This window comes from Cetorhinus maximus, chromosome 16 (genome assembly GCF_964194155.1).
Source record: "Cetorhinus maximus chromosome 16, sCetMax3.hap1.1, whole genome shotgun sequence".
In the NCBI taxonomy this organism is placed as follows: domain Eukaryota; kingdom Metazoa; phylum Chordata; class Chondrichthyes; order Lamniformes; family Cetorhinidae; genus Cetorhinus; species Cetorhinus maximus.
Window position 1 is genome coordinate 9121692 of NC_135894.1, and position 24282 is coordinate 9145973.

Sequence of the window (24282 nt, forward strand, 5' to 3'; positions counted from 1 at the left end):
CAGTAATGGTGGTAAGCTGTTTGAACATGTGGGACATCACAATGAAATAAAATTCTGCCATGTTTGTAGCGTATATTTCATGCACACTTTCAGCAGGTGCTGCTGATGGCAATCATGTAGGAATTCTAACTAAATTAATTTCCCTTCTCCCTCATCCAGGGATAATCAGACCAATAGCAGTGCCTTTTCTATTGCTCTGACTGAGATGTACTAACTCGGCACAATCCAAGATTACAACTATGACATTCTGCACAACATATTATTTCCTGTGCGTTTAACTTGTAGGGCAATGGAAGGAATGACAAAGGAAAATGTTTTAATTGTTTCATGGATTTTTTTTCAGCAAGTTGTAAGTTCTGTGACTTATGTTTGGGCCATGAAGTTAATTCATCTCCAATAACAATATTTTGAAAATAATGGCCAAAGAACTGTTGTAGAAAAAAAATAGTTTATTCAGGGGTTGCTTGAAGTTCATAATTGCCTGGATGCCAGACTAAAACAAAGGACAAGATCATTTGGGCAGAATTTTAGGCCCCGCAGGCGCGTGCCCGACCCGAATGGACGTGAAATAAAGCGAGCAGACATTGGGCGAGCGTCCTGATGTCATTCCGCACACAAGTAATCTTCAGGTCGGCAGGCATACGTGGCAGTTGGAAGCAGGCAGTTAAGCCCTTTAAGGAGTCAATTGAAAGTGATTTTTCATGGCCTGTCCACGTTTACGTTTGGCGAATGGGCCAATTGGCCAGGCAGCCTTTACACTTTTGCTCAAACCTCGATCCGGGGCGGGATGAGATCTCTGTGGGGAAATAAAATAAAAAGAGATATCTGGGGACTTCTTTTTAAATGAGGAATGCTTTCAGATGCTTGATTGTGCTGCAGAGACATATTTTGCAGCATTTTTGTTGTTTTATTTGTTCTGTGGAGGTCTGCAGCTCCCTGAGGCAGCTGTCTACCTTCAGGGAGATCAGTGGAAGTGCTCACCAGCACCTGTGGTGACGTCGACGCCCACCCTCTTCCCACTCCCACCGCAGTGCTGATCCTTTCTCAGCGTGCGTTTCACGCTGGCTGTGTGTTAATTGGCCAGCCAGTGTGAAATCACGGTCGGGAGCCATCCACTCCTGGGCCCGCCAATGGCATGCGCCCAACGAGCGAAAAATTCAGGCCATGGTTGATATTTCAATGATTGATTTGTTACTTGAAAGCTGGGATCAGTCAGCAAGTTGTTCGTTAATCATAGAATATTAACCTATTGTTCCTCTATTCTAAATGCCACACAATGTGTGCAATTTATATGCAGTGTAAGATTTACTGAAAAGTAATTAAAGTTAAATTGCAATTGGCTGATGATCATGATTCTTCAGGACCAGTTGTATCACATCAGCTGTTCTAATGCTTCTGGTGAAAGAAAAATGGTTCTTATCCTTTTTTTCTAATTGCTTCAGGCTTTCTTAAAGCATATTGGAATTTATCTGTAATTCCTCTAAACAGTCATATCCCCTTCACCCTAATATTAGGTCAAAATCCTGGAACTCCCTTCCTAACAGCACTGTGGGTGTACCTGGGTGTACATGGACTGCAGCAGTTCAAGAAGGCAGCTCACCACCACCCTATCAAGGGCAATTAGGAATGGGCAATAAATGCTGGCCCAGTCAGCGAAGCCCACACCCCATGAATGAATAAAAAAAAGACTAGTTTTGCAGATACTTTTAGTCATTTTTATTCAGTAACTAAAGGTAAACTAAAGTACATTCTATATTAAATAAAATAACTAAGCATATTTTATCATATTTCTGCCTTCAGGAAGAGTATCTTGTTCGTTTTATAAACATTTTTTTTTAACAAAAGGCTTAAATTCTTGACTGCCTGTAAGAAAGGAAAACCTAACCATTTTGCAGGCTCTCCAGTCATTCCTTATTAACAGTATTGTGTAGCACTGCAATTCGGAGGGAAGTGTTTATCAGATGTTACAAAGACTGTGCTTGAGGCAATGCATGCATATTTGTATTTGTGATTCCATTTTTTTTTCTCTTTTGGCAAATAGGTAGTTGAATCCAAACTATCAGTGCATAGCAATAGGTGGAATTCATATGGATATACATAGAGGAAGATTTTGTTCGTGTATTCAGAGATAGATCTCATCACTGCTATAAAACAGGGTAGCTCTGAAATGAATTTCACTTTAAAAACATTTTTCACAGGTATTTACAACAAGAGATCTCCTACAGATTATGAAAATCAACCCCAGGTCCGACCTTTACAAATCTATTGTGAGTTTGAGTTTGATTATGTTATAAATAAGTTTGATAGTTCAGCATTTTCTCCTTCACATATTGGATAACATTCATCTTTTATATCTTAATTTCCCCCTGCTGCAGATTTCAAATCTTCAAAAGGATCATCAAAAAGGTAAAAAAATGTAGTTTTAAATACTGTAAAATTACATGCATGAAGAAATTGCAATTCTCCCAAAATATCTGAAGATCACATTTTTTAACAAAATCACTTTTATTTCTAATAGGGTTTCTTATTCAGTTTCTGATGGAACTGACTGACTATCAACTAACTCGAGAGTATCGCGATGCACAAACTCAGACCAGCTGCGTTTCAGACTACAAGGAGTCTATTGGTAAGGAGCAGAGGTGCAGGATTCTATTTGAATAAGTAATTATCCTTGCAGGGTTTTTTTTTAAAAGAGTACATCTCTAAATTAAGTAAGTGTTCCAGCAGTGTATACAGCTTAATTGTGCAGTGTTGGGCCTAGAGGCTGTTCTATAATTAGTCAATTTCCATTGAATGAATGGTGGGATTGGCCTACATTTCTTAATTACAAAGCTTCACAGTTCTGTCCATAGATTGCTAATTCTAAAGAATGTCATGGAAAATGCAATTATATTGAAACAACATATTTTTACCACCAAATTTTATTGCTACAATTTTACCTCTGATTAGGGCATTCAACTGGTCTGTTTCATGAGTGAAAATATTAATTGGTTAAGTTGTAATGGTTATATTAAGAGACCAAATCCTGGTGAAATATGCAAATAAATAGTTTTTGTTTTGTTGATGTGAACCAGAAGAATGGCAGTCACAGATACCTATCAGCATTTCTAAATTGAGCTACTGAAAATTCCACATAAACAGTGTTACTGCTGTCAGCACAGCAAAGCTTGGCACTTCCTGACTCAGCTCAAGATGACAGCTGGAGGTTGATGGACTTGAGGACAGAGTCTCGGAGATGCTGACAGGAGCTGCATGCGATGACTTGAACTTTGCGAATATTCAGCTGCAGGAAGTTTTCACTCATCTTAATCTTGATAACAGGCAGGAAACTTGAATGTGTGGCAGCAGCATTTAAGCCACTGGAGGTGGTAGTGAAGCTATGCTGGGTTTCTCAACTGAATGAATCTAGAAACCGATCCCATGCCTCCCAATATAATGTCACCAAAGCATGGAATGTAGTTATGAAGAAGAGAGGGCCACTGTACTAGCTCCATTAAGCCATCTAAGAATGGAACCAGAAGAAAGCAGTCCCTTGGAGGTGGACTGCAAAGGCAAAACTTGGATGTGAATAGCGTGCTCAACTGTATTGAAGACAACAGAGAGATTGAGAAGAGGTGGGGGTTAAGGTCACAGTCACGCAACATATTTTTGATACAGACAGGAGGGGGTTTAATTTAGAACGGCTCTGATTTCTCCACACACTATCTGCCTGTAAACAGAAAGGTGTTTTGATTTTTTTTCCTCCTTTGTAATTGGTGGTGTATTTTCCCCACCCTTCAGTTTTGGAGTGATCCAATCTATTAATAGCCCCACAGCAACTCGAGATAGGGTTAATTTATTTCACACACACTAAACGTGGGAAGGGGGTTCCTAACGTCCACCGTTTTTTTTTGCATTCATACAATAAAAGAGGGATAAGGGAAAGAAAGGGGTTCAGGGCAAAGACCACAGACAAAATAAGAATTATGGTTTCACTTGAGTCCAGAGTCCAGAATCAAAAAGTCCAGTGGTGTATTCCTTCAGAGATTAGCAGGCTGAAACTGTTGCAGGGTGATCCGCTTTTCCAGAAGTAATGACTTCCACAGTGGAAGAAGATACATAGAGATGAATTAGTCTTCGGGGCGCAGATACAGAAGTTCATATGTTCCAGTAGAACACAGTGTAGACGGAGGCCAGGCAATTTAAACCTGGGCAAAGCTTTTTCTGATGCTACCTGTTGGATGGTAAAAGGTAGACTAAGGCAGGCTACTAGTCCCTAAACAGTAACTAAAGATAGAACCCAAAAACTGTAAAATTAAAGCAATTCAAACAGCTCAAGTCTCGTTCATGTGACAGGGTTGGGTCGAGCTATTCAGCCAATGAGGCCACTTGTTAAAACCCATTGTGTTTTGAACAGGTAATTGTAGAACCATTAGCACAACATTGGACAGGAGTACCAATAGTTCTGCCTTTGTTCAGCATTCGCTGGTGCAGATTCCTTGTCTACGAGCCCTTTGTGTTGGCTTGGCTGGAATGTCTATATAATGCAAGGAGAGTTACATTCAAGGAGTTTGATGAAATAGCCTTTGTCCATTTTTAAACTGCTCAGAAACTTCCAGAACTACCATCATGTGGTCAGCTGTGTCCATTTGAACAGTCCAGCTATTTGTCCATTTTTTAAAAAAGTAATATGTTTATAAAGTAGCCAGGATGATATAGACATACATACATTTTCCTCCCTGTCTTCTGATCATGACATTTTATTGATGTGGCATTGATAATGTGGGTGGAGCAGAAGACAGATTGGAGGGGACCTAGTTTGCTGGCCTGTAATTGCTGGTGTGACTATTCAGTTGCATGTGGCCAAAAAACAAGGCAACTTCTGGCTCAGTTCATAGCACCCTCGCCTTTGAATCAGAGGGTTGTGGGTTCATGTCCCACTCCTGGAAACCAAGAACTGTGATTGTACTCGAAAGAGATGCAATCTGTGACTGTTGGTAACTCGAAAGAGTTTCAAATGGGTAAGCCATTTTACATTTGTGCAGTGACTGGAGAATGGGTAGCTGTCAGGAATATAAATGTGGCTGGAACTGTTTTGTTTTTTTCTGCTGCCAAAGGCAATAAATCTCTATCTTATTTAGTCATTTTTGACATTTCCTGAAAATGTTGGAGCTGCAGGCCGCAGCAACTGACAATGTTAATGTGCCAATTTCCCTCTTCCCTTCTGGTTTGTTCTTTTACTGCAATGCTAAATACTTAACTCCCCATTTTCTTCCATACAGTTGATAAACTTCAAATGGTTGATGAAGAATATGCAGCATTTCATCCAACAGATTTGCAGGATGACTTTTGGGAAACAAAACTGCTTGTATATCGCAAACAAATAGAAGAACAGCTTCAGGCAGAGATGCAGCAAGAGGTAGCACACATATTCTTTAGTCATTTCATCACTAAATTGCTTATTAGATGTTACATTTTTAATAACTTTCTAAATTAGCTAAAATATTTAATTCCCTGGGTTTTTAAACCATAAAAAGAACATAATAAAATCCAGTGAAATATAAGTACCACACTACATCCCAATGTTCCCTAACCCCAGAACTACCCCATTGCTTCCAGACTCAGATATTGTGTCCTAATATACCCAGGATCCCTCTCATTGTAACCCCAGGTCATCTTGCAGCTTTCCTGGAACTTCCCTCTTCAGTGTTCCATGGATCCTATTAAAAGTAATGCCAGACTTGAGTACTCCATCCCAGCATTGGCTGTCCCAAAGATGATGAAATTAGTGTTCTTGGTATAATAATTTGTCCTTACAAAATCTCCCACAATCCATGATAAATGTCATTCGGAGGCTTGCTAGTGATGTCTGTCTGTCTGTGCATAGCATCTTATGCTACAGCAATAATTTCCCTTCACCGTTGCCTTCCACATTTTGCTCTGATGCTTTGTATCCTATTGAAGGAAAATTATCCACAGAGCTTGTGGTATTGGTGTAATTTTTAATTACACGTCCTGCTGAATATATTACAGTTGGTTGTAGTGTTTGTTTTTTTAATTGGATGTAGTTGCTTTCTCTTAAAGATTCATCTTGGTGTAAGAATCTTACTCAGTTTTTTTGATCTTGGTAGCTGCAGCATTTTAAGGATCTGGAATTGGCTAAGGTTCGGATTCAGGAGAAAGAGCATTCACAGAAGAATATAGAAGAGCTCAGATCAAAGTTAGATAAAATGTACCAGATGAAGTCTGAAACATTGACCACAAGAGAGAAAAATGCTATTGAGAGACTTCAGAAACAACAGGAGGTAGGTTTAGATACAACTAGAACAATTTCACCGGGCAACTATGCAATGAGTCCATGGATGAATCTCAATTTTCTACAACTGCTGGTGCATATCAGGAATAACCTGAATGCAAATAATGAATACACTGTCTCCTGAGGAAATGTCTTTGGACAAAATAAGCTGGCAGTCAAGGGAGGAGCAAACCTTGTGCACCCTGTGGCTTATGGGTGCCTTTGATGTCATTATGTCACAAAACATCTTGAAGAGGGGTGAACCATTTTATGTTTTTTGTCCCTATTCCAGCAACTAATTGTTGGACTGCTGGAGTGTATGGTGGTGCTGTCACAAGAACAAAGACTGTACAAATAGGTAACCCTTCTTTTTAACTGTGCTTTCACTTACTGTGGTCTTAATTCCACATCCTTTACTTTGGCAGAGAGAATCGTCTTTAGTCTATGGACATGTGCTTTTTCCTCATAATTAAAGGATGTATGGCACCAAAATCAAAAAAACTTGACGGCAGAGTGTTGGGAGTGGAGTATGGAGAATAGGGGAACTGATTTCTTCTTTATCCAGGTGTTGCAATTGGAACTCGTTTTGATCAGGCTCAGTTTAACTGTATTCTAACTTGTCTGAATTGATTCTGCACTAGCAGATGAAACAAAACTGGAAGTTTATACGTTCTGGCTTCTGCTTTAAAGTGTTAATGGCACTAAAATACATTCCCATGTGATATTCTGCTTTCATTCTTCACAAACATTTTAGCTTTATAATTTTGTCGGTTTTCCCCAAGTAAAACTTTAAAAGATGGCATGTATCATGATTCATGTTTTTTAAAAATGTATGAAATGGTGTTGCATGCAAAAAACATGCTAAAAATCCCAAACAAAATGCTTGTAAGTTAAAATATAGCTAACAGAGGCTAGAAAAGTATGCAGTTTGTGTTCTCATCTTGCCACTTGTTGGGCTGTCTGTTCCAATCAGGCAGTTTGGGGAGTCACGAAGGAAGAATCATGGGGTAAGATTTCTATCTTTACCTGGATGGTGATCTGGCAGATAAGATCAGGTAGGTTCTATAAAGAGTGGGCAATCCTTGTTGCCAAATTACAGCCCAGGAGAGAGAGAGAGAAAAATCTACGCAATAATTTTTCATAGAAAATGAAGAAGACTAACTGATGATTCAGTCTACGCTGCTCATATGACCAAGCAGTGCCTGCTGTTCATCAGGCTTTCCCTTGTTTGTTTGTTTTTGTGATCTGTGAAACAGATTGCTGAAAGTGGGACATCTAACCATCATGTGCCCTCGACAGGGAAGCAATTGGGTGTATCTTTAACCAATCAGATTGAAGAATAATTGATGAACAATGATATAAAGAGACTCATGCTGCAGCCCGCAGCTTGGTGGAACAGACCATCGGGATGCTGAAATGAGGTTCCGGTGCCTGGACCGGTCTGGTGGAGTCCTACAGTACAGTCTGCAGAGGGTGTCACACATCGTCATCGTCTGCTGCGCCCTTTACAATCTGGTGCTCCAACAGGAAGACGAGCTGGCTGAGGAGGAAATGGAGGAGCTGCATGTCTCCTCTGATGATGTGGACGGGGATGAGGGTGAGGAGGTACTTGGAGGCAACGATGACGGGGGTGAGGCCTTCGCACTGGCTAGACAAGGCAGGCATGCTCGGGTGGCCCTCACAGCTGCTAGATTTTGTGGAAGATAATGATGGCATACAGTGAGGTGACCCCGTAGATCCTCACAGCTCATTCGTAAACGTTTGACTCCAGTCTGATTTATGGCAGCACGAATACCTTCTGTGAGAATGCTGCTGTCATGGAGACGCAGTGGAGGCCGTAATAGTCGCTCGATTGTAGGAGGATGATGATGACGACATGCAGTGAGGACACTCCATACATCTTCACAGCCTCTGAGAATGTCTAACTCCTGTCTGGCCGAGGGCAGCTCACCTGCACCTGTGATCAGGGCATATCATAGAGACGCAGCCACGAAACATCAGAAGCATCTGATGCTTTGTGAGCCTTCAGGAGATGGAGTACAACATCAGTGGCCACAGATGCTGAAGAGATGGGAGCCAGCTCCTTCTTAAAGGTGATGGGAGCATGCCGAGAGAACTCTGTGGCGCCTGCCCACTACATTCTGGCAGCAATGACATGTATCGCCGAGGTGCAGGCATCAGTAATGTTTCCAGGGAATGTGCAGCTGGACCATTACTTTGGTCTGAAGGCTGCACAGAACACAGAAGAGGCCCTGGACTGTCTTTATTTTGTGCAGAAAGGTTTCACTTCTGAGTGACAAAACACTGCTCACCAGAACAAGGAGCCATTGGCAGGGAGATATTCTTGAGAGTTTATTGACAATAGTGAACAGTATGTACAAGTGGTTAACATCCGTGCCCAGGCTGTGCAACTAGTTCTCCTTAACTTTCCTAACCCTGCCTTTACATCTTGATGCTCTCAGGACATCCACAGTGGAGGTGGAGGCAGCCTGCTGACTGCGACGCCCTGTCTGTGATGTCTTTGACAGGCATCCTCTGAAGGGCAGAGACTTGGAGGGTCCTGGACTGCTTACAGACTCTTGCTGTGTGGCAGTGGCACCCTCCTTGGCCTGTGAAGCTGGAACTGCTGAGGTCACAGGAAGAGGGGAGTCAGATGGGCCGGTAACTCCTGGAGTCACTTGGGTGGATGGGCCCAGAGTGTGCACCAGCTGATCCTCCTCCCTATGGGTGCCCGCGGGCCCCAGGCTGACTCCTGGAGGAGAAGGAGTAGCTGGAGTGAGACCCAGCTGCCCCGCACCCCTCTCGCGTACACACTGTTGTAGGCCAACTACGGCGTCCGCGATGGAGGTGAGCCCACGCAGCAATGCAGGAGCGATGTCCTGGACCAAGATCTCCATGGCGGCCGCCATCCTACCACTGTTAACCTTGGTGCATTGGCATGCCGGCACTATCACCTCAGCCTGAAGGTGGACAGACTCCTCCATCGTGCCTTGCAATCTAAGGAGTGCAGCGGACATCCCTTCCTGGTGTTCCTGAGTTTGCCTTAGCAGCTCCAGCAACTGTGACGACTGAGTCCAGAGGCTCGTCACTTGAGTTGGACTCAGCAAATTTCTGGTCTCTAGCAGTCCTCTGAATGCCCGGGACCTGGGACGTCCCTGCCGCCTGCTGTGGGTCAGAGAGTGATGTGCTCACCAGATTGTGATCCTGTATCTTCTAAAGCTAGGTCCCACCGAGGTGTGTCTCTCTGTACTGATGGAGGGTATGGGTGAGCGCTGTGACGGAACTTCAAGGAGGATCCCTTCAGATTCCCCTTTGGTGGTTTATTTGGGGCTTGATTGGAGGCCCTGGGTCATGGCTCTGTCGGCTGTTTGGCAAATGTGCCTGTGAAGGCAAGGGGAGATAATTAGTGCCTGGCAGTGGCCTGTGAAAGAGGACACATCACTCACAGCATGGTTGTCTAATGGATGTTACACTGCTGGATCCTCACTTGGTAGAGCAGCACCGACCTCACCGTCAGCACAGGACCGCTCCAGATTCTCACTGGCCAGCTGGATGGCTCTGTTTTCAAAGTCCGTGAGGACCTTGATTTTGGGCATTCAGCCACAGGTCCGCGACCTCTCTCTTGTTGTGTGCCAGCTTGTCCTGCATGGATAGAGATGGAGAAAGTATAAGCAGGACGCCTGCCAGCCAGATGATAAATGTGCCTGGTCTGTGCGGGTGGTAAATGGTCCCATGGACGGGCTGAGGACAATGAAGGTGTGTGAGAGAAAGTGAATGGTGATGTCCCTTGAACTGGCAGTGAGTGAGGGCCCTGTGGATGTGTGATGGGTGTGTGAGTTGAGAGTGATGAAAAGAGTGACTTACCCTGGCAGAATGGAGGAGATCATTCATCCTCTTGCAGCACTGGATGGCTGTTCTCTTCTGAAGGGCGTTGGCGCTGACCATCGCTGCCACCGCCTCCCAAGTATGATTGCTCACATTGCTGCCCATCCTGCGGCCAGAGTGGCGGTACAGGACATCGCAGTGGGCATCCATGGCAGCCAACAGTTGCTTGAGGGACCCGTCATTAAACCAGGGTCTGCGGTCTTTTTTCCTTTGCTGGCCATGTCTCCTGGGCAGCGGCGGTGAGCTGGTAACGATGAGCAGTGTGCTGGTGGCTGCCTTTTAAACATGGCAACCGGCATGATGCAATGGCGGGGTGATGGCAAGAGGGTGAATGAGAGCCGGCCCACCAAAGAAATGGCATGTTTCCCGGGAATGCATAAATAATCAGGTGGATTTGGGACTATACGGCATGGAAACCCACCATTGCGGGCAGCGGGTAAAACATTGTTTTACCCACCCGCTACCGCACTTAGTGCAAGTCTGGGAAAATTCCGCCCATGCTCTTTGGGGCTGAAAAAATAGGGTCATCTTAAATGCTGAGACCAATGGTAATTTTTAATTTTTTCTTTCCGTCATTTTTCCTCTTTCTCTGCCCCTGTGTCTCTCTCTCTCTCGCAATCCAATCTTTCCCTTTTTATTTGTTTTCTGCATTGCACCTGATTTATTTATTTATCTTTTAAAACTCCAGCAATCAAAGCTTGAAAGAATGACAAACCACACTAGTAATACTTAACTTTCAGTGCCTTGAGAGTTCGATTGACAATAATTAAGACTTATCATGCCATTAAAGATGGTACTTGGACTGAAATGGACTAGCCCTAACTTTACTTTATGTAAGGAGATACAGAAACTTCATACCATTCAATACATTAGAATGGGAAGTCAGATAGTGAGATGTCATTTTCGCACAGCTTGCAGCAGAGTAGCGCATGTTGGACAGCAACATTTTGATTCTCCTGCTTAACTGTCCTAGTACATTCATCTGAAGTTTCTGTCCATTTGCGCATATTCACCATTACTTTTACAGTCAATTCTGGCCAAGTGTATGTCAGTGGTTCTCCTGTGGCGTTGCCCACGACCAATCAAAGAATGTGCTGCTTTATAAAGATGCAAACATACCATGCAACATGCAATGAGCTGTCTGTGATGTGGTGAGTTCCTTTCTGGTGTATGATTTTCCAGTGGCCGTTTAGAGGTTATCAGGTCAATTAAAGGTCAGAAGGAACCAAAAAGAAACGATTGACATTCTCTTTAAAAGAAGAAGATACAGATTACTCCTTATTGGTCCTTGTTACTAGGGAATGTTCACTGTGGATTAGAAATGAAGATCTTTCGCTGTCTGGATTGCTGAAGACCAGACAATACGACCCATGTGTCTGGATCCCAATGGAAGCCCCAATGCACTGACCTCTATGGGAATTTCCCAGGAAGTTTGAACTTCTGACAATCAATTCCCCAGCTCCCTGGGACCCCCTACAAACCCAACTCTGGAGCTAAAGCTGGAGACTTCAGGTAGTTCTGATGTACTTACCTGAATAGTTACCTAGGAAATGTTAGACAGATTAAAACCTAGTCTAACTCCTGGGCAACTAATGAACTGAACCACCAATCCCCGAATACCCTCCTGAGCACCCGAATACTGAATAACCCCCTGACCAGACCTGAATAACTTCCCATCACCTGACTGCCCCCTTAACCTGATCTGACTAGCCTCCGATTGAACAACTCCCAACCAGACTACCCCTGACCTACCTACCCATATGCCGTCTGTTTGAGTGGCACAGCAATAATGATGATTGCCAGTTTGTGGAAGTTCCAGGCCATTGTTTCTCCTTTTTAAATTGTGACAGAGATTTTCACATGCTTTGGATACATCTCAATGTTTATGTAGCTAGATAAACTGACAACAAAACATTGGGTAAAGTAATAATTTTATTTAAAACCGGGTAATTCACAAGCATGAAAGTAAGAATTGATTTAGAGTTCTGTATTTATTTTGTTAGTTAAGAAATTGAGCATATATAACACTTAATGAATTTATCCTTTATCATTCAGATTATGTTTAGAATTCAATTTTCTTACAGATTGAGGAAAAGGAAATCTATATGCAGAGGCAGAGTTTATTGAAAGACATTGAAGCTGTGCGAAATAGAGAGGTCGAACTTAGACAACGAATTGAAGCTTTTGAACTGTAAGTAGAAATGGCAAATTAGCAAAAGAAATAAGGTTTTTTATTGACTTTTTAAAAAGTTCCCACAGGAATGTGGATATACTTGTGGTTTCTCAAACCGGTAATCCAAAAATTTTAAATGACGAATTCTTGGATTGAAACATTGAATCCGGTTGACTGTAAATCTGTTTCTGCTACCTGCTAATTAATATAGTTATGACTGATGAGGCATGTGTCAGGACTTGCCCTTTTTTTCACTCCTCAATTGATCGTAACAGAGTTTTATGTAATTTTTTAAATGTGAAGGTATTTACTCAATGTCTGTGCTTAACTATTTATGTGCTGATTGCAAAGAGACCAATCGCACAAGCTTTCTTGAGTTTAAACAAAAGAGGTTAGTTTTTATTGAGTTAAAAACCCACCCAGGTAAAGATATAAAAATATTTTAAACCCATGCACACGCACACATGCAAAAATGACAAGTTATACAGTATGAAGTTACTTTTTGGCCAAATTAAAATGCAGTGCAACAAGGTAAAAAAATAGAGAGTTCACTCTTTGATTCCTTTGCTGGTATCCATGGCTGAAGCAGAATTTTCTTCACGGTGGTCTTGAAAGTTTAATGGAATTGAAGTCCATGTAAACCGCAATTTCTTAGCCGATCCCTTTTTAAAAACATAATCCGCCTTTTCCAAAAGTCAATTTTTCATTTGATGTTCCTTTCATTTGAAAATTCTCTATCTTTGTGCTGGATTTCAAACTGTAATAGAGAAAGGGCCTTAAACTTGGGAGAAAAGAGAGAGAGAGTATTACTGTCCCATTGGCAGATTTCTTCCAGCTTTGCAGCTTTCCGTGTTTAACAAAGGAGAATTTGAAAAAGTTTTTTCTAGTCACATGTCCTTTCTCTCATAATGATTTCAGAAGGTATTTGCTTAGCTCGTGACTGGACAGAAGTGGCTTTTGTTTTACGGCTTAGATGATTAGATTCTGCAATGTCCTAGCCATTAACTCCTGAATGATCCATTATCCATCTTGATAAATCTACCTTCCATGTAGCTATTGCCTTGATAGACTTTCCGCCTCCACTTGAGGGGTAGCGTTATGGAAATGCAAATGTGAGGTCCAGTATAGTTTCAGTAAATCTTTTGAAATAGTTCTTGACGTCAGCTGGTGTGAAATTCCATAGAGTATTTCTGGGCATGTCTTAATTGTATTCCACATTGGAAACTTCCAGAGAACTGGCCAACTTGTAATACCAGATGTCAGATGACTCATGGCAGTCATCTTAGGTATGTGCTTGCTTTACAAAAGTACTTTTTAAACAGTTCAGTGTGTGTTTGATCAGCCGATGAAATTGAAGGTTGATATCATACGTGCACACATCACATCATTGTGACAATATGGAAAGCTGCTTTCAGTGGGACACTGACGGTGATACAGCAAAGATTATTGCCCACTAGCATCACAAAGCAGATATTGTAGTGAGTAGAAAATGAATGAGAAGTGGGAGCCCATGAGTATTAAAACAAAAGCAAAATACTAAAACTGCTGGATATCTGAAATATAAACAGAAAGTGTTAGAAGTACTCAGCAGGTCTAGCAGCATCTGCAAAGAGAGAAACAGAGTTACAATTTCAGGTCATTGATCTTTTTGATCTCCAGCATCTGGGTTATTTTGCTTTTGACATGAACTGGATCAGTTGCACTGCATTAATCATTTCTCTCCAGTGCTAGAACATCTTACTTCCCTGTAGTCCATTATATGGTCAGACAAATATTTGAAAAATTACTCAACTTTAAATTGATAAGTTTAAGTTGAATTCCCAATTCTCCAGTTGTGAATTGAGTGCTTAACTGCTTCAGTGTTGACACTTCTAAATCTTTTTTTTCCAAATTTCAAGCAGGCTTGCTGATCAATTGTATTTGGTCAGGTGTGCCTGTCTGTGTGCATCTCCTACAAAAAATTGTTGCATGCTTACAGTTTAAATAGCAACTTCAATAGTGATAGAACTGCTCATAATTATTTTATAATGCAGTTATCTTATGTACTGCCATTCTTGTTCTGCACACTGTTCTACCGGGCATAGCTTTGGCAGCAGCTGACTATCATTGCAGAATAAGAAATTGATAAACTGGCTTGTTCCTTCTGTCTGCAATCAGCGATATAGTTATACAGCTTTAGAATTTCATTGCTCTTGCATCTTAGGTCTTCAATTTAAGGGTAAATTCTCATGCGCATATTGTGTTTCACGAGCAAAAAGAATGCTGAATTACACTTTAGAAGGTTAGTCATTTTAATATTATGAAAACCAGCTTTGGGTCTTTTAATAGTGTTATGACCGATGCAGTTGGTAAAGCTGAGTTATTTAAAAATCCCAGAGGGGAACATTAAACAACTGTCATAATCTATAATTTTATGTGTTATGTTTGAGAAGCGACTCTAAATTCAGGAATCAGACCACCAGTTCTCGAGGTTTTACATTAAACTAGATGAAAAATTTTATTAATTTACAAAGGTTAAAATATTAATATATACACACACACACACACACACGGCTAGAAATTACTACCATCATAACTTTCAACAAATTCCCAAACTAATCTCCAGCAACCCATAGATTTAACCAGACACCAGGCAAAGCATTTTCACGTTATGGATTCAAAATGAGCCTCTTTTCACTTTGATTCATGTGGAGACAGTTGGAGGCTTGCAGCTGCTTTTGATCTCATATTGCCTCTGCCCTGTGCACACAAAACTGCTGAAGTTATACTGAGCACAGCCCATTGAATGTAAATTCTCATTGTATCACCAGCCTCTTTGAACTCCACCTTTTAACAATAAAACCCCTTTCATAGTACCAATTTTAGTAGTAATATAAACATATATTACTTGGTATCTGCTAGCTAGGTGGTAGTTTTCATCCCATTTCTTGAATGCTCTTTTCAAAAAAATGCAAATACACTCTATCTCTCTTACATATCAAAACTAGTACAGGTCAAAGCACCCAGACTAGCTGGCTTTAATCCAATTAAGACGCACCCACAGACTCAACCTCTATTTTAAAAGAAAAATATTTTCCAATAATATTATATACATTAATAGCTTCATGACAATAGTTACAAAAATATGGTAATTGTATATATTTTTCTCCAATTTATGCAAGACACATAGATTGCTCATGCAATGTCATAAACTAGATGATATGTTTGGAATGTCATTACAGCTATAGTTGACAAATCTGGACTGTGCTAAGAATATTAGCCCAGGTTTTATGGTAAGAATAGCTCGAGGCTATCAGCACTCAGAGTAAAATGAACAGCAACTTTCAGCATCCACATGTACAGTTAAATGCAGAGTTCAGACAGTCTGAGTTTTCTGCTTTTCCTGAAGTTTCACTCAAATGGTACCTCAACTGAGAAACGTGGCATGAAGTTGAGGTACTTGCCCACTAAACATGCCATAAAATGTTAGGGCTTGTCTATTCAAATGGAAGTGTTTTTTTAACAGTGTGGTAAGTCAAACAATCTCTGCCTGAATATTTATTTTTACAAGTAAGGAGTCTCATTTGTTCAGATTTTAATTGTTGTAGGAAATTTTTTAAAGATATTTTAAAACTTTTTCTTTGTTTCTTTTATTGGACTCTCTTAATCCCATTTTTCCTCTTTATTTTGCTTTCTGTACATGCCTTGACATTGAATTAAATATTCTAATTTATATTTCCTGATTTACGTTGCGTGTGTGTTTCAATATAGATTCTTTAATTTGGTTAAAGAGACCTACTGTTGTTTGCCCTGTTCACACATGCCCCACAGGGCTGCACACTGTTTTCACTCTTTAATTGCTGCAGATTACAATGCAAAAACCCACAAAGCCTGCGGGGCAAATATTTTTGTAATGAATGGTATGTGATGTTTGTTCGCTACTGATTGCAAAATCTGGGCCATTTTGTTTAGCTGCTTATTTTACTAGAATGTTATGGGAAGATTGTTTTTACTTGTGTTGAAATGGGTAGATAAATATAGGATGATATATGATTGTTGTTGATTTTTAAAAATGACATATTATTGTCCAACAAAATGGAACGCTACACATACATGGGAACAAGTCAGTCCTACTTTCATCTGTCTCCTAGTGAGCAATTCAAGAAGAACTTTGAGCAGAATTTTATGCCTTGCAGGTGGGCACGTGCCCAACACGATCGGGCGTAAAATCGCACAAGATGATGGGCAAGCGTCCTGACGTCATCCCGCACGCACGCAATCTTTAGGTTTGGCGGGCAGCACGGGTGTCGGAGCCACGCCCGCCATTAATTAAAAGGCCACTTAAGGCCATTAAAAACCCAATTGATTCCGATTTGAAGTTGCCGTGTGTTTTCGCGCTCATCACATGGGCAAAACAGGCAGGTGGGCAACCCACTTTTTGCAAAACTTCACCCAAGGCCGGGGTAAAAAGGGTCAACAGCATTGCCTTAGTGAGGAGTTTAGGAGATAGTTTGCTGCTGGTTCCTTATCCTCAGTTCTGAGCTTCATTCGTAGCATTTCTAGGCTTTATTTCAAGACTCATTGGTGTCTCCAAGGCCCCCGGAGGATTTTGACCGTGTGGACCCTTCCAGGTATCAGACAGCCTTCTGTAACCCTGGTAATGAGGATTGTGGTCTCCGCTAGAGGCACCTCCTCTGAGGAGGAAGAGAGAGGCAGAAGGGAGAGGAGGCCAAGTGTCCCAATGCGACTTCCGGGGGAGCGACCTGTGGGAGGAGAGGCGCAGGCACAAGGCGTGCAGGGCCAGCAGGTAGCCCAAGGCGGAAGGGGTCGCAGAAGGTGCCACCATCCTGCTGCCAGGGTTTACAGGCAGTAATGCAGCTACCTCAATATGTCCGAGATGCAAGGAGGAAGAGGTTCTGACCTCCATTTGTCATATGATTGGGCCTGAGATCACCTCCAACTATGTGGGTGCGAAACCCCATGCCAGCGGCGCTGAAGGTCACATTGGCCCTCAACTTCTATGCCCCCGGCACTTTCCACGGGTTAGTAGGGGATCTTTGTGGAGTGTCCCAATGAGCTGTCCACAGTTGCGTCAAGTTGGTGACGGAAGCTCTGTTCAGGCGGGTAATGACATTTATTCATTTCCGTATGGACGAGGCCAGCCAGGCTGAGTGAGCCAGAGGGTTTGTAGCAATGTGGCTATCAAGGCGCCAGTGGGTCAACCGGGTGCCTTCGTCAACAAGAAGGGATTCCACTCGATGAACGTCCAGATAGTTTGTGACCATAAGGAGCAGATTCTGCAAGTCTGTGCATGGTACCCTTGCAGCTCCCATGACGGTTATATCCTGAGACACTCCCAGGTGCCAAGGCTATTCAATGCTCCAGCTAGACTGGATGGATGGTTGCTGGGTGACGAGGGCTATCTGTTGAAAAGATGTCTTATGGCACCTCTCCACCACCCAAGAACAGAGGCAGAGCAGCGTTATAATAGGAGTCATGCCTCCACAAGGGCAGTGATAGAGAGGATCATAGGTCTTCTGAAGATGCGCTGCTGATGCTTAGACCTTTTGGGGGAGTACTACAATACCCTCCAGAGCGGGTGTCACTGATGGTGGTTGCATGCTGTGCTCTCCACAATCTGGCACTGGTAAGGAGGGACCCTCTGGAGGAGGAGGATCTTGATGCAGCTCCACATGCCACAGAGGATGAATCCAGTTGTGAGTCAGAAGAGGAGAACACTGAGGGCATGAAGGCAGACCTCTGTATCCTTCAGGGAGGCAGGGACATCAGGGATGCCTTGATCCAAAGTTCCTTCAGCCAGGCTGGCAACGATCTGCTTCCACCTCATGCCAGGGCTGCCCCATCCATCCCAGATATCTGAAATGATCTGTTAATTTGAACCCAAAGTCCACTCAGTGCCTGTGCAGTAATGTTTAGAACCACTCACGTCCAGCATTGATGGGTGGGGAGGGAGGGGGAGGAGAGGGAGAAGAGGGGGGTGTAGAGGGGTGGTGATGAGCCTGGTGGGCTAGCCTTATAATGATATGCTGATGTATTACAATGAGATTCCCAACGTTCAATGGCAGGAAAAACAGCCTGCCACCGGGCTGAGCAGACAGTCACAAACTGGTTTCACGACGTTGTGAAACCGATTTTTGTCCTTCTTGCTATATTACCCGCTCACACCACTGAACATGCCTGACACCAGCGGGCACGGACGATTCCGCCCATAGTGTTCACAGAACCTAAATCAATGGGAGTCAGATGAACTAGAATCTGAATGTTCAATGAGGAATGTCTGTCCTTCAGAATGATGAGGCTTGGTGGAAGCCTTAGTTTGAATAAATAACTGCTGAACAAACATTTTTTCCATAATTTCTATGCTAAGATAAATTGGAAAATGGTCCACATTGCTTATAACATTCGTTATCAAGCAACTATGTTGCTGTTATAATTTGTTAGCCTCATCCTTATTATCAGATTTCGCTCTGTGCCATCTTGTTTTAACATGCTTCTGGGTTAGCAGGGCTTACTAAATGTTTTACTGTTTGTAGCAGTTGATAAAATTATGAGAATGGTGAGAGTTAGCTCAGTGTTGAGACAAACATATGTGTTATTTTCTGTCCCTCAATGAAATTACCCTGCAAAAGAGCCAATCCAAGATCAAGGTCTCACTTTGTGGAGAATCATGAGCAGGGTACTCGTATGTTTTTTTAGGGAGCGTGTAATATCTAGTCTTTCACACTTCTGACTTTGACTTAACAACATATACATAATTTGTATTCAGCTGTACCAATGTACCTATTCTACCAAGTTAATTATTTCCAGTATGATGGATAGAGACCTGAATTTTTCAGTCAGCGGGCGGGAGCGATCGGGGGCAGTCGCAGAGCTGATCATCGCCAGAGATCGGCTCCGCACCGCCATTTTACGCAGGCGGGCCAATTAAGGCTCACCCAGCATAAGACACAAGCCGTAGCGCACGCCACCTGTGTGAGTGAGGGAGAGGAGGGAGAGTTGGGGCTGGCGCTCTTTCACGCACGTGGGCGAAAGAGCACTTCAGTCTCCTTTAGGCACGGAGCTGTCTCAGGGAGATTGAAGGGCTTTTGAAATTGTTAAATACATGGAGTAAAAATTTAATTACACATGTCCCCTCGTGACTGTGTTGCATGAGATAGGACATGTTTTGATATTTCGGAAAAATTATTTATTTAATTAATAAAAGCTTTAGGAAACCTCATCCTGCTCGTGGATGAGGTTTCCTAAAAAACGTGAAGGCTGCTTGGCCTTTTCGCCTGCCCGCCAATTTTAAGGTTGGATGGGCAGCATTAACAATTGCTTCCTTAATGGCCTTAATAGACCGTTTAAATATCGGCGGGCGCGCAGCTGACTCCCACGCCCACCCTCCGAACGAAACATCGCGAGACAGCGCCCTGATGTCAGGACGCACGCCCGACATCATCGCGTGTCATTTTATGCGTCGGCGTGTTGGGCCTGCCCCCGTACGCCAATGGAAAAATTCAGGCCAGGAAGTGTGTACAAAATAGTTTTTACCTTACATTATGAAAACCACAGCTTTGCACTCCTTACAGTAGGTATGAATTGTGTTCAAGTACAGATTTACTTAACAATTTGTCTGACGTTTTAGGTCTCAGAATTTGTATGACCAAAGGAACAAGAGTTTAGAACAGGATCTTCGGAGACGGGAGCTGGCAGTGAAAAATATCGAGGAGACTTATGAGCAAAAGCTTAAGAATGAACTGTGCAGGTAAGGCACACATAATACAAGGACATGAACTGTGCAGGTAAGGCACACATAATACAAGGACATGAACTGTGCAGGTAAGGCACACATAATACAAGGACATGAACTGTGCAGGTAAGGCACACATAATACAAGGACATGAACTGTGCAGGTAAGGCACACATAATACAAGGACATAGTTAAACCAAAGAACATATGCTTTCAGTGTCTAGCAACTCTGTTAACCGAAATTACAAACTGTCTTACTGTGGTATTCTAAGCAAAATAGCTTCATTTAAAATATTGGCATCCCTCCAATATGACATACCATAAAGTCTAAAGAATAGGGAACTTTTTTTAAAATTGCACATTTCTAGGTGCCTCATTTTTGTGTTGAGTGAGGATGTAGTAGAATTATTTGTGATACAACAAGTTTCTCTATATTAAAAAAAACTGGCAAGTTTGAGCTTCATTTTGTGTAAATTAATGCCATTAATCAGAATAGATTTTTAACAAAGGAAATATTTATCATAATTCTAATATCACATTTATTACTCTGCTTTGGTATAGAGGAATGCATGTTTATTACATTAATCCAGATATGGTTTCCTCTGCAGCTCGGTCAATAAATTTATGGTGTGGTGCAGTGCAATAGGAGCTAGGAAGATGCCAGGTTTGAGCCTTGATCTTTGCAGTTGGGTGATTTGAGCTGAGGTGGCACAACAATGCTGTATTTAGCTTTGGTGTCCTTGATGTAGAGAGGGGAATTGTTGGAGCAAAATTCCTGTTCCTTATCACTATTCAGTGACTTGGTGCTGAAAAACATGCTCTATCAACATTAGAAGAGTACAGGATTGCGCTCGGCTATAGTGCCCCGTCACAGTTGAATTGCTGCTTACATTCACTGCCCATATTTGCACAAACTAAGTGATTAATGCCTCTTTACAAAGTGTAATTTGAAGATGGTGTGTTGATGGAAAAACAGCAGAGTTTGAGTGTTGGTTATATCCCTAGCAAATCATTGCGAATTTTATTTTTATTTTATTCTTTGTTCTTTCATACTTATATATTTTTTGGAATTGGATTGGAAATTGTGTGCTGCTTTTTGTATACGCCTTTACGTTTTCTGAATAACATTTTGCAGATGACAATGATTTTTCATTTTCAATTCCTGTTTAAAATTACATCATCAATTTTGTTCACCCAAATCTACCACATGGCAAATTCTACATAGAGTGTAGGAGAGAGCTCAGAGATCAACTGTCTTTTCTTGTTTGAAGTTACTCCTCTGCACTTGTTGAGTGTTTGAAAAAAGCCCCAGTGAGAAGTTGTTGCACCGATTATCTGCTTCTAGTTAATCTGATCTTTGAAAATTATAAATGTGTAAGTGACCTTTGCTTGGAAAATATAATTACCACACAAATATTTATTTGTATTTCAGTGCTGTATTGATAGGCTAGTTTGAGTTTGGATCTTTCCATCCTAAAGAGACTGCTGTGAGATGGATTTAACACTTATTCCTGATTTATTGGTATTAATTGCGAAATAAAATAATTCCTCCTTCTGCATAGGCTTCAGCTGGAACTACAGGAAGAGTATCGGAAAAGAACTGAGAAAATAACAGTGAATGAGAAAAGAATTGAAGGTCTGCTTCATCTTTTGGCAGCTTAATTATGTTTTACAAGACTGGCATTTTTGTAGGATTCTGTACAAGTGCCTGTGGGCACATGAACAAGAAATTATTCTGATATTCTTACAGTAAGAAGATTCTTTGCATGATTACATTTTTCACATAAATCATTGTGCTCAATGTATATCATATTCCTATTTGTCTAGACCGTTTACAGAGCAACACTAAACAAAATAAGCTTTTACTTGTTCAGCTATAGCTCGGTTTTTGAGAGGTTTGGGAGTGCATTTGGTCCTAAACTGAACTTGTATGTTTTCAATGCATTAAACTATGGAAGAATGTAGCTCATCCATCTTGCCTCTTTGTCCAGGCCTTGTTCGAGGACCTGATCTAACCAGCTATTTTCTAATGCAACCATTAGCTGAACTATCATATTTGTATTTTTTCAACTTCCTTTTAATTTCTTAAACAGAGCTTGCATCAGGAGCAGTGGGTTGCAGCCGTTCCACACTTGCAACCACTGATCCAAATTTTATACAAAAGACTTATGTCCATCGTACTAATTTCTTTGTTGTTTTACAATGTGTACCACTTTGCCAGCGCCCCAATCATGAGAAATTCCCATTGCATCTATATTATCACACTGACACACACTAGAGGGGGAAATTTTAACTCTCAGGGATTCAGAAGGTTTGGGGAAGGTTAAGGACTAGCTTAAGTAGGGACAATTATATATGTCTCAAGCTAGCAGGTAAATATATGATACTTGCTATGAGAATTTATTGTCTGAAATGTTTCCTGTATTAATAATATGACATGGTAATAAATATTACCTCCTATCTAGCTGTTTAAGTACATTTTAAAGTTGGAAAAGCTGAAAATTTAACATATTGTTTAATGATTCTTGTTACCTTTTAAGTTACCAAAGCATGGTTTTTCCTTAACAGCAGAGGCAGCTCGATTACATGAAGAGTCTGTTATCATCCATTCCAAAAGAGAGGAACTCCAAGAAGCCCGTGTTCAAGTTAAGAAGATGGAGGTAAACTGTATAAACAGTTTTTACGTCTTTTTTGAAGTATGTTTAAAATTCAATAATTTGACCTTCACAGATGAATTGTCAGTTACCGTTATCTTGTTGGTAATTCCTTACTTTGTGGATAACTTTGTTGTATTTTGCTAGTCGTTAAACTACTGCCATTCCTGTCTCCTCCAAAATGGAAATCTGGATCCAAGAGGCTGAGAAATTAAAGGAAATATGTTTTTTTTTCAGGAAAATTAAGTAAAAGGAGTGCTCAAATAGGTTATACTGACTGTGATTGGAAAGTGCACGTGAGGTTAAATTAATAAAAGTAGGGAAAGAGAAAATGGAGAAAAGGAAGACAAACAACCAGAAGTATTTTCATTTAAAATTGTTCTTTGTTTTTTTTTAAATTGTATAATGTTATTGTCACCATAACCTTTGAGGAAGTTTACCACTCTATTGTTAATGTTTGCTTAGGAAAAACTGTGTTAACTAAAAACTTATAAGGGGAAAGAAAGTCTAGGGGCAATATATTTTGTTCAGTTCTTTAATTCCATCTACTGAAAACTGATATGCTCAACCTAAATTTGGTTTTCGTTTTCTGAGGCAAAGGGAGGCTTGTGAGGGTTGGTCTTCCTCCTTTGTCATATTGCTAGAATGAGCTTCCTTTTATGCTCTGCAGTGGAACTTAGACTAATTGACCCAGAGCCACATAAACCCTGAGAAATCATTCTATGAGCTTGGCTGTAGAGCAATTAAGTGATAGTATGTTTTCCTGGTATTTGGTGGTTCTGGGTTGGCTGTTAAGACAGCCCCAAGTTGTGACCCAGTTATTGACAATGTAACTATGATGGGATGATAATTAAAGGTGGCATCACGAATGACTTAGTAGGGAGGATGATATAACCTGGCTAGCCTCCCCGCTGTTTAGAAAATTGATAAATGTGAAAAAGATGCTTAATATTTTGTGCAGCATAAAATAAGGTGTGCTTTGAATGGAAAATACTTACCGAGATTTTTCTCCCAATTAATATGATGTCCATTCTAGGGCAGCCTAGGGCTGAAATAAGTAAGAACAATGAGATTTTTAGCTTTTATTCATTCAAAATATGTGGACATCACCGGCAAAGCCCACATTTATTGCCCTTGAGAGGTTTCTTGACCTGCTGCAGTCTCCACAGTATCCACAGTGCTTTACATAGGGAGGGAGTTCCAGCATTTTGACCCAATGACATGATGAAGGAATAGTGATATGTTCCCAAATAAGGATGGCGTGTGACTTGGGGCATTTTCAGGTGCTGGTGTACCTATGTGCCTGCAGCCTTTGTCTTTCTAGGTGCTGGAGATCATATGTTTTGGAGGTATTGCCAGAGAAGCATTGGCAGTGCATCTTGTAAATAGAAGCACTGTAGTCATGGTGTGCCTGTAGCGGAGGGAGTGAACATTTAAGGTTGTGGATGAGCTGCTGATCAAGTGAGCTATTTTGTCCTGAATGGTGTTGAGCTTCTTGGATGTTGTTGGAGCTGTGTTGACCTAGGCAAGTGGACCATTCCATCACACTCCTGACTTGTGCCTT

At 41.5% G+C, this 24282-nt stretch overlaps 1 protein-coding gene across 2 annotated transcripts in view; it reads left to right on the top strand.

Moving 5' to 3' along the window:
- The window catches only part of ofd1 (OFD1 centriole and centriolar satellite protein), an 82415-nt gene that overhangs the window by 6369 nt on the left and 51764 nt on the right, over positions 1-24282 (top strand). For both annotated transcript variants that reach the window (XM_078559348.1, XM_078559349.1), the window contains exons 4-12: positions 2199-2267; positions 2376-2406; positions 2519-2626; positions 5262-5398; positions 6111-6284; positions 12244-12350; positions 19960-20079; positions 21627-21700; positions 22633-22724. In XM_078559348.1, coding sequence (XP_078415474.1) covers positions 2199-2267; positions 2376-2406; positions 2519-2626; positions 5262-5398; positions 6111-6284; positions 12244-12350; positions 19960-20079; positions 21627-21700; positions 22633-22724 — 912 coding nt within the window. The remainder of the gene's footprint in view (positions 1-2198; positions 2268-2375; positions 2407-2518; positions 2627-5261; positions 5399-6110; positions 6285-12243; positions 12351-19959; positions 20080-21626; positions 21701-22632; positions 22725-24282) is intronic.